The following is a 15405-nucleotide window of genomic DNA, read 5'->3' as shown; positions in this document are numbered from 1 at the left end:
GGCATGCTGTGACTGCGGAGACATGCTCTCTGATTTTCTATTCGTCATCCTGCAGTGGTGAATTTTATTTGGTATAAACAGTTGCATGTGCAGTGTCGCTTTCTTCGATATAGCAGAAAAGCTAGTGGGATTTCAATTACTAATTCTTTTAACAGTTCTACTCCTCCTCCTGTCATGTGGGACAATCTCTGTTGGTTCTCTGGGACCAAGGTTCATTCCCCAATTTCAGGTGATTCTATTGTGGCCCCAAGGCTATTTCCAACACCTTGGGTCACTATTTTGCAGACATTTCGAGCTCCACCCACTGTCATCCCGCCTTCTTCCATCAAAAATAAGTGCAGGATAAGTGGGTGACCTCCTCTCAGAATTGTTAATCCTACAATGTCATCCTTATTGTGAGGTATCTAGATCATGCTCTCACTTCATCTTTATCTTCAGTCCCAGGACTGGATGATGTTTGCATTCAGATTTTGCAGCACCTTTCTCTCGTGGGCAAGCATTTTCTCCTTCATACATATAGTCATATTTGTGCAGATGGCTCATTTCCCAGACGCTGGCGTGAAGCCAGTGTCATACCCATACCTGAGCCTGGTAAGGACAAACACCTTCTTTCCAGCTTCTGCCCCCTTTTTCTCACCAGTTGTGTTTGCCAGGTTATGGAACATATGATTCATGGCCGGTTAGTATGGTGGCTCGAATCTCGCAATCTACTAAGCACTGCACAATGTGGATTTTGAGCACGCCACTCTGCAGTTGACCATCTCATCACTTTGTCGATCCATGTTATGAATGGTTTTCTGCAGAAATACAAGACTGTGGTCACGTTTTTTGATTTGGAGAGAGCCTACGACACCTGCTGGAGGACTGGTAACCTTCGTACTCACTTGTGGCTGTCTCCCACAAGGTATCTCAGGTTTCCTTTTTTTTTTGACAACTTTGCAATCTATGGCAGTTCTTCATGGACTTGTCACCCTGAGTGGCGTCTTCAGCGATGTCTCAGTTGTCTCTACTCTTCGAATATTGACATTGGCTTTTGCTTTTCCACTGCAGAAACCATTTATTTGAATTTCTGGCAGTGCAATTGGTTTCTTCCACCATCTTTACATCTGAGCCTGTTCCTCTTCTTTTCACTGACGCTACAGAACTGCTGGGGCTCATGCTTAATAGAAAACTTTCTTGGTCCTTCCATGTGTGTTATCTGGCTCCACGCTGCACCTGATCTCTCAGTGTCGTACTCATTCAAAGCAGTACTTCCTGGAGAGTGGATCGGACCAGCCTCATCTGTTTGTACTGCACCTGCTACCCTTGAATTTATTATATGTGGATTGTCTCACTTAAAGTGTGCCATTTATTCCAAACATACTGAGGTAAAATACCAGAATGTGACAGGTACTAACTGCACGTGGGAATTCAGGCATATATTCAGATGATGATGATACATAATAATAATTTCCTTGAAATAGAAATAATATGGAATTTTTCAAGTGAAACAATATGCAACTTTTCAAGAAAGGGTCCATAGTAGAGAAAGATTAAGGAACATGTTAACTGAAGTGGCAGAGAAACTGGTATAAGCATGCATATTCAAATACAGAGTTATGTAAACAGGCAGTTTATGGCGCTGTGGTTGGAAACAACTATATAATGCAACAAGTGTCTGGCGCAGTTGTTAGATTTGTTACTGCTGCAACTATGGCAGGTTATCAAGATTTAAGTGAGTTTGATCATGGTGTTTAGTTGGCACACAAGCGATGGGACACAGCATCTCAGAGGTAGTGATTAAGTGGGGATTTTTCCATATGACCATTTCACAAGTGTATCATGAATATAAGGAATTTGGTAAAACATCAAAACCCACGACATCACTGCGGCCAGAAAAACATCCTGCAAGAATGGGACCAATGAGTATTAAAGAGAATCATTCAATGTGATAGAAGTGCAACCCTTCCGCGAATTGCTGTAAGTGTCCATACTGGGATATCAAAAAGTGTCAGTGTGTGAACCATTCAATAAAACATTATCAATATGGGCTTTCGGAGCCGAAGCCCTACTGCTGTACCCTTGATGATTGCTTGGCACAAAGCTTTATGCCTCGCCTTGGCCCCTTGACACAAACATTGGACTATTGATGACTGGAAACATGTCGCCTCGTCTGACGAGTCTAATTTAAAATTGTATCATGCGGATGGACCAGTATGGATACGAAGACAACCTTACCAATCCATGGATGCTGTATGTCAGCAGAGAACTGTTCAAACTGGTGGAGGCTCTGTAATGGTGTGGGGTATAGGCAGTTGGAGTGGTTTGGATGCCTGATACTTCTAGATATGTATCTGACAGGTCACACGCATGTAAACATCCTGTCTGATCACCTGAATCCATTTGTGTCCATTGTGCATTCCGACAGACCTGGGCAAGTCCGGGAGAACAGTGCGACACACCACAAGTCCAGAATTGCTACAGAGTGGCTCCAGGAACACTCTTCTGAGTTTAAACGCTTCCTCTGACTACCAAACTCTCCAGACAAGAACATTATTGACCATATCTGGGACACCTTGCAACGTGCTGTTCAGAAAAGATCTGTCACTCCGGCAACGAGCAGAGATGTCGTGGGCACGTCCGGAGTTCAGAGGAGTACAGAATAGAGTGATGGGTGTAGCGGGTGTAGCCTGCTCGGTCAACAGCCCCATCCGTCCCCCCACTTACGACGACTGGAAATGCTTGTGTGGCAGACAGCCTTTCTCAGAGGAGCGTGATCACCCGATGTCTTTGTCTGACCCGCCATCTAGAATGACCCAGCCACCATCAGACCTTGACTTGGATGATGATTCTGGAGATGATGATATTGTAGTGCATGATGCTCCTTTCATGTCACTCTGGGCCGATGAGAGGGCACAAAGGATGATAGCAAGCACGCTGCAGCGTCCAGATGGCGAGCGGCGCAAACAACCAATCTCCGCAGCACCAAGCGGCACCAAAATGACGCCCAAGGCCCAAGAAGAAGGCGCAGCTTGCTATCTCAACTACCGGCAACAGAAGATGCACAATACCTGACGAAAGCATGAAGGTGCAACCTGGACTACCGTCACGTCTTGGTGGGCGGCCAGACCCAGGACGACAACTTCTGTGCCGCCCACAGCTACTGCTAACTGCTACAGCGCGCTAACAAACGAGGAGAAGTCGGAGCAAGCAACAGCACCCAAGCAGACAGAGGCCACGGCCACTGGCCACTCAGCAGAAGAAGAAGCGACTGCTTCCTGATTGGACACCACTGCCGGACAGTCGCAGCAACAGCCGCCGCCCATTTGAAGTGGCCAAAGACTATAAAGGCTTCCTGCAGCTCGTGAAGCAGTGGACGACTGTACACTTCATGATGCAAGCTGCAGCAGGAATCCTCGTGTGACTGCAAGTCACGAATACGGAGGACTTCATCAAGGTGACGAGCGAGGTGTCAAACCAGGGCTGGCACTGGTACACGCACGCCGTCGTTCCTGAAAGACTACTGAAAATTGTCGTGAAGGGCTCCCCAGGGCGGCGGAACCTGAACTCCGGGGAGCGAACTGGCGCAACTTGACTCCAGCATGCGCAACGTGACGTGAGTCAAGTCCCACGTCAGGCACAGGGAGTCGCTTTCTCTTCTGGTGATTGCCACCGACACCCCAGAGAACAGACGGCTCTACCAGCTGCAATGAGTGGCCAACATGAAGGTCACCATTGAAAATATCAAGTAGAAGAGGGGCTTGGTGCAGTGCTTTCGCTGCCAGGGGACGGGCCACATGGCTCGCCAGGCTTCTTGCCCGAGGTGTGCGTGAATGGCACAGGCACCCGTGCAAACAGAAACTGTCTGCTTCCGAGGACACACACTCCCAAGTGTGCAAACTATGGCGGACCACACATGGCGAGTTACCGCAGCTGTGAAGTAATCGAAGCCACAGTTGCTCGCCAACGTGAGCAAACAACAAAGAAAACTGTCGACCGCTCCCTCGGCTGTCCATGCACAGGCGGCCAGGAGCCCGGCAATCGCAAGGGCGACGCTGGCAGCTGATGCTGCCGCCTCCACAGATGGGGGCATCAGAAAACGACGCATTCGTGCAGGAAAACATGCTTGAGAGGGCACACCTGAAGACTTAAGGCCGGTTCCCACTAGAGTGCGGCAGCGTGGCGTGCGGCAATGGCAATGGCAACGGCAAGCGTTTTCCGCATTGACGCGGCTCGCGGAATTGGCGTTCCCATCTGGAAGCGGCAGACGTTAGCGGTAGCCAATGAAGGACAGCCACTGAGGTACGGGGCAGGACCCACTGAAACGCGCGGTGCGTTTGAAAAACTATATCTAGTTGGGTGAAGAAATACCAATTTTTCATTTTCTGTACAATGTACTCTTTCACATATTCCATTATGCATGTTTTCTCATTTCACCATAAACAGATTTCATGACTACCGTTCATCATTGTTCACTATCTAGCACACTGCTTAAGAATCATGAAAGAATAATATAATTTAAAATCTTGTTTCGAAAACTTTGTTCCAAATATGTAAGACATTTCCCGGTGCAGACACAAACCTACAATACTTTATTAGTTACGAGCTGCAGTTTACAACTAAAGAGACAGTAAACGGTAGCAAATTAAGGAAATGGAACTTGAATAAGTCAAGACCCACAGTTTTTCGATAATCTTAAAGTTAGCGTAATGCAACGACTGACTGAAACAGAGGAAGGAATCCGCTAGAATACAAATGGATATCTTTGAGAGAAGAAGTGGTGAATGCAGCAGAGTATGAGAATGGGAAGAAGGTACAGTAGAAATCGTTAGATAAAACGTGAAATACTAAATCTGACAAGAGGGAAAAATATAAAAATGCAGCAAATAAAGTAGGCCATTGGAAATAGAAATGTCTAAACATGACGTTGACAGAAAGTCCAAAATTGCAACGTGATTTTGCACTTGGAAAACATAAGGGAATGAAAATGAGAAAGAACAAAGAAAACTTTGCTCAAAGGAGAAGCAACTGTCAAGAACTCATTTGGCAAGCCAGAACTAAGCAAATAAGAGAAGGCTACATAGTTGAAGGAATATGTAGACAGGAGAGGGGGAGGGGTTGTACAAACTAACATAAGTACAATGTTAGATTCCTGTGAGATGTCTGAACACGCAAGGCAATTCTGATCCTACCACTTAACTAAGTAGACACACTGAAGAACAGCGAAACTGTGTTTATAGCATTTGCATGTTTAGAGAAAGGTTTTGACAATCTTAATTAAAACATTCTTTGAAGCTCTGGAGATGTCATCGATAAAACACAGGGACACAAGATTATCTACAACTTGTACAGAAACCAAACTGCATTTCTAAGACTTCAATGACTTGAAAGGGAAGCAGTAATTGAGAAGGCAGAAGTAGAGAGGATATAAAATGAAGACTGTGAATAACAAGAAAAACGTTCTGAAAAAGAAAATTTGTTCACATGGAATATAAATTGTAATGATTGGGTACTATTTTACGAAGGTATTTGTGTGGAGTGCAGCCTTGTAAGTGAAACGTGGGCGATGAACAGTTCTGTCGAAGACAATGGACGCTTTCAAAATGTGGTGATCAATAAGAATGCTGAAGATTAGATATGAGGATCGTGTAACTAAAGAAGAGGTACAGAATTAAATAGAGTAGGAAGAGGAAATTACGGCACAACTTTGACTACAAGAGGGGTAAGTTGACAGGACATATTATGAGGCGTCAACGAGTGAGGACAAAGGGGTTGGGTGATAGTATTCTGATAATAATCATTTGTTCAAACGCTATTCTACTATTTTATCTGTTAATGTAAGCAGTGAATTTAGTCTTCCATGCACTCCTCCACAAAACATTTAAACCAAAACTGAAATCAGCTGAACACCAAACCTTTCAACCACTGTCTGACAACTACTGCATTCACTTTCAACTTTTTATAACCATCACTGGCTAGCCCCACACATATACAGATATAAGGAGAACAGAAATAAACAAACAATTTCAGCATATAATTCTTTAGGTTGGCAACATGTACATAAACAAACCAAACAGGAAGGGGCGTGAGGTGAACACACTGTAGTTACGACTTCAAATCAGTGTTTTCGGTAAAATGTCTACAGCTAGTGACAGAAGAAAAAAGAGCGAACATGAAAATGTGCTTATGTTCCATAATCTAAGTTTTAGTTTAACCTCCAGCATGTGACCAGGTGAGGGGAAACGTATATGTCCGCCAGAAACTCGATTCACTGTAAGTAATCAGTTATGCATTTAAAACAAAACTGAATCATTCTAGATTCCACCGAAAATGCCTTAAAGTAAAAGGCAAAACGCGTCTTGAACCAATAAAGTACACTCGATAAGGAAAAAAAACGTTTGTTACTTACCAAAGGAAATAATCAATAGCTGTAGATACTTAGCAAATTACATCTTATGACATACCAGCAAATTAGTTTCTGTTTAACTTCTCATTCCACACGCTATTAAATGCTGTTTAAAAAAAATCATCTATCCCTTCTGAAAAGCTGTAGTTTCTTTCATATCTCGGTAGATAAAGAGATTTTGGATATTTATCATGCGACGAAATACATGACTTTTTACAAGTTATCGTTTGCAAAAAAACGCTTTTAGATTTCTTGAACCATTTACGAAATTTGCAGTTGATACAACCACATGGTTTACAACGAGCAGGACGAAGTATCGGTCGCGTCGCGAGCGGTCACCGCACAGCCCGTCCGCCGACGTATCATTCAATATCTCGAGAACGGTGATAGCTATCGTTCTGCTCTCAGCTTTCAAAGCAATTTCGATATGTTGACTAAATTTCATACGCAATAATGTATTACCTAAAATGAACTGTACGCAAAGTCCACGCAATGCGTTTTTACCTCTGCACACTCATTAAAATTTCGTGTAAAGGTTTACGTAAATGCGATACAGCAAGTAACCACGACGAATATCGAAAAGAAATTTGGCCCCTTATCGAGAGAAGATATCAGGCTGTAACATGCCCAAGAATCGAATTTTTCTACCGAATAGTTTCCTTGGAATCGGATGATAAGTATTTCATAGCTGCCACCGCGTCCGCGCCAGCGGTTCGGCGAAAGTTCTTGTGGCCCGGGGTTGCGTACCTGACGTCACGCTCAGCGCATTCTGTGATTGGCGGCGCGAACCTGGGGCGCGTCACGTGGCAGCGGAAGCGGTTCGACATGGTCAAACCGCGACGCAGAGCCCGCCGCGCCGTGCCACTGACGCCGTTTCCACGGCAACCACGCCGCTGACGCGCGGTTTTGACGCGCGGCAGCCCTAGTGGCAACCGGCCTTTAGGTGCCGACACCCCTCCCTCCCGCCCCCGGGGGAAATCGCATAAAGAAGAGTTCACCTTGTTAAGAGGCAGCAGGAGTGGACTCACCCCAGCTGCCGCCCACAACCGAGCCGAAGCACAGCATCCGCTGCACAAGAAGACCAGCTATCTGCAGCTGTCTTCGCACTCTCTGCAATAATCGAAAAGGTCTCGCACTTGGCAGAGATGCTGTAGAGAGTTGCACAGTCACAGCTGACCACCTTACCAGTGGCCACCCAGCAGCTATTGCAGTAAGGCACTCCCTAAGCCGTCCTTGCAACACAGGCGGTGTAGAAGAAAATAAATCCTGAGAAGGGCAATAGGAAGACAAAAAGACAAGGAGAAGCAAACATCTCACACTATACCACAGAAGATCTGGAGGCAAAGTACAGACAGCCTACTAGGACTCTGCCTACCCAGGGGTCAGGAAGCCCCTGATGAAGCCCAGGTGTCGTCGTCATCCACCCCCTCGTACTTTTTCAGACATACGGACACCCCTGCGGGATTCGTGGCGTCAGTTCCTTCCAGCACTACTTCAGACATTAGTAGAGTCCGTGCCATGTTGTGTTGTGACAGTTCTGTGTGGTCGTAGGGACCCTACACAATATTAGGCAGGTGCACCTGTTTCTTTGGCTCTTCAGTGTATTTTGTTTATTTAAAGGAAATAAACAATTCCATTTTTCCTAATTCAGAAAAATCCAATTGTCCATTCACAGAAGCAGAATTTTTATATCGTTAGTTGCTCAAACATTGGCTGACTGTATCCTCCAGATATAACTAATATGCATTCCAGTGTAAGATGTAGAGGTATATGTAATCCTGAAACTACTGGAGCTGATAATAGACATAGGTTTTTGTCATACACTCTGTTTTCTTAATGCCTTCAGGCTAATGGACAAGTGCACCCAGTGGTGAAAATATTCACAACTACAAGGTGGTCTTGTCCTCCTGGCCAACAGGAATATCCAGCTGGAACGATTTGTCTTGTCTTGCAGTGAAGAGGGGAAGAGTTAAGATTTATTAATTGCATTGCTATTAAATAAACACTGAAGTATACAATAGACATCGAATTGAAATATTCATGCTGCTATTTCTTCATTAGTTTCCTAACTCATAGTGTCTTTGTACTTTGTTTATACTTATTATGTACTTACCTGATAGCGATTTATTAATGGGAATATGTTTACTGCATCCCAACATGTACTGAGGGAACTTGCATTTTGAATTTTTGTTATGAATCTTGGTTGATCTTATGAATGAAGTATAAAACAAGAAATATAAACTGAGAATTTAATTTTCAGATAATCCTCTGCCAGAGCTTCAAACTGCACCAGAAGGAGTTCCAGTTGACCCAAAGAAGAAACGAGTTGTTAAAAATCCACAACCAAAATTAAATCCTGTAAGGTTAGTGTATTCGTTCTACTGTGACATATTAGAAAGTGTAGATGAAGAGAGAGAGTAAGATGCAGTTTTTCTAAATTAGAGAGAAATGTCTGTTTACGATTCTATTGACTGATACCCAAAAATCTTGGGCAGTGCGTCAGTGTTCATGCGAAATGGAAGTGGTGGTGTGTGTGGCCAAACCAGACCTTGTGTTCTCTCAATAAGCGTAAAACACACTATTAGTTTGAGTACCAGTTTGTAGTAGAATCTGTGAACCTGGATAAATGGATATGTTGTGGCATTTAGAACCATTTGATTCCAAACACCTACTACACCCTTTGATGTTCTTTTGTTTTCCAGAGCTCGCACTGATATTCTATGAAACACAAATTATCTCAGTATTTCCAATTGTGATTGATGTGATGGCTGGCAAGATCTTAATAAATTGAGAGCCAGGCTGTAGGCATTGGTTAAATTGAAACAACCGTGCAAATCAGTTGTCACCAAGCTCTGCCTCTAATATAATCATGAAATAAAATAAGATGAGCCCAGTATCATTGAGCAAACAAAACGTTACTGGTACAGTAAAATTAATGTCTGTCAAAATTAAGACATTAGAAAACTAATAAACAATTGAAATAATGCTTGGGGTCTAGCACTTGATTTATTAAAATCTCACAGGCAGTCACATCCTCTAGAACTTGAAAATACCAAGAGGATTAGGATTTGCATTTCACAGAATATCAGCACATGTGCTAAAAGACAAAAGAGCATCTAAGGGCATAGTGGATATCAGGAATCGAACTCAAGTATCAGTAGCAGCATGAGACTAACAACTGTTCAGTACACAGGCAGTGAAAGTACACAGGCAGCATGTACATGTAACAACAAAACTCGTAGCACCTGAAGATGATGGCTGGGCGAGTTGTCAAAATATGGTGCATAACATGGGGGAAAAAAATCAACAGAACACTCAGAAGCACACAGTTTAAAGATATTGTTCATTAGTATTATCTCTCTTTCCCTCTCCTTTCAATTTCTGGTATGACTGCAATTTGGTCTGCATATTCTTTAACATGTAATATCAGGTTATAGTTACTGAGCAGAACCAAAATATGTTTGTGCCATATTTGAGATCATTCATGGATTGAATTGTTACATTTACCTTGATTAAATGCTAAATGATCAGTAAAGTTAGTTAATAGTCTCAAATTAATAGATTTGTTGCAGTGTCTGTCATCTAAGATTGTTCCAATGAATTTGTACCAGATTATAAATTCAAGCAAAGTGTTTGCAAGTTTAAATGTTCAAGGATCCCACATTAGTTATTGCATTTTTATTTTAGGCTTATGGGCCCACGTGGGATTGCAGTGCTTGAAGATACATTTAAAGATTTCCAGTTCAGCGGTAAAGGTTTTGAAAAATCAGATTTGAATCAGTTGATGAAACGACTTGAACATTGGGCTCACAGACTGTTTCCAAAATTCACTTTCGACGATTGTCTGCAGAAAATAGAAACTTTAGGCCACAAAAAGGAAGTGAAGGTAGGTAAAGTACTTAAACATTGGAAGTTATTAACAAATTCAAAATAATAATGTAATTGTAGAAAACTATAACTGAAAATATGAAAGGTAAGTACTAATATCTGTAACAGAAACAGCCAATTGTGAAGGTGTGCTGTAGTCAATAACTTGTCGTGAGGAAGCCTTAAAAATTTGAATAACTGCTTGACAATTCAACAACTGCATTGCAGCAGCAATCATGTGGAATGCTGACCTAGAGAAAATATTGTGAAGTTTGTAAAAAAAAAAAGGGGGGGGGCGATTTATGACTGAATAGTAAAATGCGGTATACGTGTAACCACAAAATAAATATCAACTGTTGTTGTTGTTGTTGTTGTTGTTGTTGTGGTCTTCAGTCCAAAGACTGGTTTGATGGAGATCTCCATGCTACTTTATCCTGTGCAAGCTGCTTCATCTACCAGTGCCTACTGCAACCTACATCCTTCTGAATCTGCTTAGTGTATTCATCTCTTGGTCTCCCTCTACGATTTTTACCCTCCACGCTGCCCTCCAATACTAAATTGGTGATCCCTTGATGCCTCAGAACATGTCCTACCAACCAATCCCTTCTTCTAGTCAAGTTGTGCCACAAATTTCCCTTCTCCCCAATTCTATTCAATAACTCCTCATTAGTTATCTGATTTACCCATCTAATCTGCAGCTTCTTCTGTAGCACCACATTTCAAAAGCCTGTATTCTCTTCTTGTCCAAACTATTTATCATCCACATTTCACTTCCATACATGGCTACACTCCATACAAATACTTTCAGAAACAACTTCCTGACACTTAAATCTACACTCGATGTTAAGAAATTTCTCCTCTTCAGAAACGCTTTCCTTGCTGTTGCCAGTATACATTTTACATCCTCTCCACTTCAACCATCGTCAGTTATTTTGCTCCCCCAAATAGCAAAACTCATCTACTACTTTAAGTGTCTCATTTCCTAATCTAATTCGCTCAGCATCACCTGACTTAATTCGACTACATTCCATTATTCTCGTTTTGCTTTTGTTGATGTTCATCTTATATCCTCCTTTCAAGACACTGTCCATTCCGTTCAACTGCTCTTCCAGGTCCTTTGCTGTCTCTTACAGAATTACCATGTCACCAGCGAACCTCAAAGTTTTTATTTCTTCTCCATGGATTTTAATTTCAACTCTGAATTTTTCTTTTGTTTCCTTTACTGTTTGCTCAATTGGGGATAGGCTACAATCCTGTCTCACTCCCTTCCCAACCATTGTTTCCCTTTCATGCCCCTCAACTCCTACAATTGCCATCTGGTTTTTGTACAAATTGTAAATAGGTTTTCACTCCCTATCCAACTATAGGTTTCTTCTGGATTAACACTGCAAAATACGCTAATAGGGTATTCTTAAAAAAGGAAATGCAACAAACAACATGGTTATGAGAAACCAACATCTAATTATTGGGTCATGGCAGCAAGAGCCTGTGCATGACAGTGTAAAGGACATTTTCCCTCCAGGAGCTGCTAGGTTTCTGCTGTAGGCAATTTCCATACAGGGGCCACTAGCTTTCTGCTGTAAGCATTTGGGGTGCTCTTCATGGTTGGCAGCCTCTGTTGGGGAGCCTGGAGTTGCTGACCGGCGAGCTACTCAAATGCGACATGAGGTGTGACAGTGGTGGCGGTTACGTAGTAATGCGCAAGTTACTACACTTCTTCCGTTGGGGGGGCTGCTTCATGTTGCTATGGTGGTTGGCACATCCATAGTGGTGGATTCAGTTGTCCTAGGTGTGAACATGTCCCAATCTATGCCCTGTAATGATGTGAGTGCAGACATGCATGTCTTCCTTCCCCTGCAGAAAAGCAGACAGATGATCCCAGCACCCCATAGGCTGGGGTCATGTCAACATTGGACTTGGCATGAGGGCTATGAGCTGAGTAGCTGCGATGACCAGAGGTAATGTAGGAAGTGCTGGCAGGTGCCAGCATCAGTGTGGGCGGCACTGGCAGCTGTTGGGGAGCTGCCTGTGTTCAGGTAGAAGACCCCTGTGGGTGCACAATGAAGACCCGGCATCTTCCTCCTGCCCCCCCCCCCCCCCCCCCACCCACCCACCCACCCACCCAACGCACATCGCCTGTTGAGAGAAGACAGGTTACATTTGTGTGGCCAGGCCACCGGCAGATCAACTGTAGACCACATTGGAAGGGTTGGCAGGCACGGTCTGGACAGTGTGCCACCCACGGCAATCATTGATGCTGGCAGAAGAGGCATGGGTGCAGCGGTCTGCAGGGAAGCGGCAGTGCTTGCACAAGGCACAGCTAATTGTAGTGGTGCTCATCAGTATGCAGTATGATCACACAGTGCCTGCACTTGCAGTGGATGATACTCGGAATCCAACATGGGTGTCATCTGAACCTTCGAGTCCAGAATCAGAGATGAGGGTGCAAACCTCAATGATCCTCAATGATGCCGTTGCTGTTGCACAGCAGCAGGAGATAGAGCAGCATCTGCAGCTGCCAGCCGTTTTATATTTCTTTGTGGTCAAGCAGCGTTTAGGGCATTTGTAAAGAAATTTTGTACAAGGGTTATCAATGATTTTTGGTTTGTTTTTGAAAAGCATCATGGTTGGGTTAAATTTTAGAATAGCAAGGAAAGGTTATACATTCTCATAATTGTGGTAGTATGTTATATAAACTGAAAAAATAAGTCTAAATAACTTAACTCATAGTGCTAAGAACTTTCTAACAAGATTTTTCCATATAATTTTTTGTAGTTTTGTAGATTTTATAACAGAGGCAACAACATTCCTCTGAGGTGGATCATATATAACGTAACACACTACTTTGTTAAAGTGATATGTTGCACAGTGTATTTAGAACCGACTAACAGTGATTGTCGAATGTACAAGAAAATTTATTTTGTGTAGTTTGAAAAGTGGGGCACACATGTTGTGTATGGGGTTTCTCGGTATGTGTGTGCTGATTGAATAGCAATGGAGACGGCGTCGCTACTGGATGGGGCGATGCTGGCAGCAACTCGCATTCCGCCACACTTCTTGTTGTTAATGTTTTCTTCATGCAGAGGATCCCCACCTCAGAGTTGCACTGGCATTCATGGAAGAAGACAACCTTGGCAATGCATAAAAGAGTCATGGAACAAATGAAGCTTAAGTTAGGGTCTGTGATGAAGTGGGACCCTGATCATTGTTAATGTATTTGAGATATACTTCTCAAGCAGACAGAAAATTGTTTGAAGTTCATTTCCTGAGTGTGAGAAGGTTTTGTAATATGGTTTGGCTTACAAAAGAAGAAAATTGTCTCATTTAGTGGTGTGTAGAGTAGTAGTCTATTGTAGAGTTTTCAGCACTCAGCACCAAGCCAGAAAGGAGAAGTGGTCAGTGATACAAGGCATACATCGTATTGTTGAATGCTGATTCAGGGAGGGAGAGAGAGAGAGAGAGAGAGAGAGAGAGAGAGAGAGAGAGAGAGCGCCTACCTTCCAGATAATATGTAGCATTACTCAGCACAACTGTCATCGAGATACCCAGGAAACATTTCAGAGGTCACCAAGGTTGAGAAAGATGTAAGTCTCAGCAAAAACTGTGATATCTCTTTAGGTGATGATTGGGCATTGAGTGAAAGCACAGTTTCTCCAGAATGTGTTCTTGTTATCGTAAAAAGACTTGGATGTATACATTAGGAAGGTGAATATTGAACCAACACATAATTTGAGTGCTGTGGTCGTCAGTTCCATGTAGCTGGGGATGCAGGTAATGTTGAGCCATTACTTTAATGAACTGTACATTGTAAAATGCATCTCACACAGACAGATATTACAACGCAGGGCAGTACAACATTTTATGTAAAATCATAGACAGAATGCATAGATGCAGTTGTGAAAAACTAATGGAGAAAGATTGGTCCAACATTCCTTCCTGGAGTCACAATCTCAGACAAGATTGCACAAGAGAAGCCTTATTCCAAGGATAATATTTTGTCTGTCTTAAAAACACAGTCTCACAGTGGTACCATTCAATAAAATGTGGTCTTTAACACAGCTGGAAGCCTAATAGTGTTTTATTGGAGGGGGCAGACTTGTTATTATAGATGAGCTCTTTGATAAATTTTTAGAAGAATTTTTGTCCTTGGTGCAAAGTTGTAGGACGTTCCAAAAGCACTAGACTAGATGAGATGTTACGGTGCCTTGATGATCCTGATGTGTGCTGAGTCCTCAAGTACAACTTGGGCAGTCCAACAACATAATTGGAATAAAGATGCTCTTTATCTAAAAAATCTGAGTATGTAAAAATAAAAATTAATGGATAGCAAATAGCCCAAATTAGGGAGCTGTTATGCAGTGCATGGTTGTATACAGTTGAGCCCTGCATCCATGTTGCAAACCTGCATGTGTGGTGTTGGGTCTCCAGCACTCACTTTGCATCCAATGTGAAATCACACAGCTGACTGTTTTCTCACTCGCCATCAAGTGTGCATTCACTCGCTGACTGGAAACAGGCGTGTGGCCTTGCCGTGCAGCTAAGGAAGTGTGGACACTACAGCTTCATCTAATGAGCCTGACAAGCATTGGAATACACTTAGAATTATAATTTCTTTTTAGCTGTTGAATGTCCATGTTTTCTACAGAGAATGTGTATGCTGGTGAGCCTCAGTCACCAAATGTTACCACATTGAGTATGATAACGTATAACAAAAATTAAATTGCTAATCAAATATTGAATGTAATTGGTGGTCATTGATGTAGTGTGGAACTGTAAATTTGCCCGAATGAATAGCTGATGAGATAATGCTCACATTTGGTCTGCAGCTAAAATCACATTGACGTTGAGAAATGTTTTAAATGGAACAAATGAAAAAGACCTGTGTGGAGGAGCACGACAACTAATTGTAATTGTCAACTTTGTTTACTATTAACAAAATACTTTAGTCCAGCTGCACTGTAGGCCCTTGTTAGTGTTTGTTCCCTCAGCTCAGTGCAATATCTGTTTGTAAATAAGTAATTAATTGTTTGTACAGAAATGTGTCTTGGTGGCTCATTGCTTTGACTTCCAGACTGCAGAGCTAAAGGTTGGGGTTCGAGCCCCACCTTGATCCTCGTCCTCCTCTTCCCCCCCCCCCCCCCTCCCCCCTCTAA

General features: G+C 42.9%; 1 protein-coding gene across 2 annotated transcripts in view; it reads left to right on the top strand.

The window, feature by feature from the left end:
- The window catches only part of LOC126191394 (TIMELESS-interacting protein), a 74660-nt gene that overhangs the window by 40534 nt on the left and 18721 nt on the right, over positions 1-15405 (top strand). For both annotated transcript variants that reach the window (XM_049932255.1, XM_049932254.1), the window contains 2 exons: positions 8646-8748; positions 10073-10271. In XM_049932255.1, coding sequence (XP_049788212.1) covers positions 8646-8748; positions 10073-10271 — 302 coding nt within the window. The remainder of the gene's footprint in view (positions 1-8645; positions 8749-10072; positions 10272-15405) is intronic.

This window comes from Schistocerca cancellata, chromosome 6, assembly GCF_023864275.1.
Source record: "Schistocerca cancellata isolate TAMUIC-IGC-003103 chromosome 6, iqSchCanc2.1, whole genome shotgun sequence".
NCBI lineage: Eukaryota > Metazoa > Arthropoda > Insecta > Orthoptera > Acrididae > Schistocerca > Schistocerca cancellata.
This window is presented reverse-complemented; position numbering and strand designations above follow the sequence as displayed.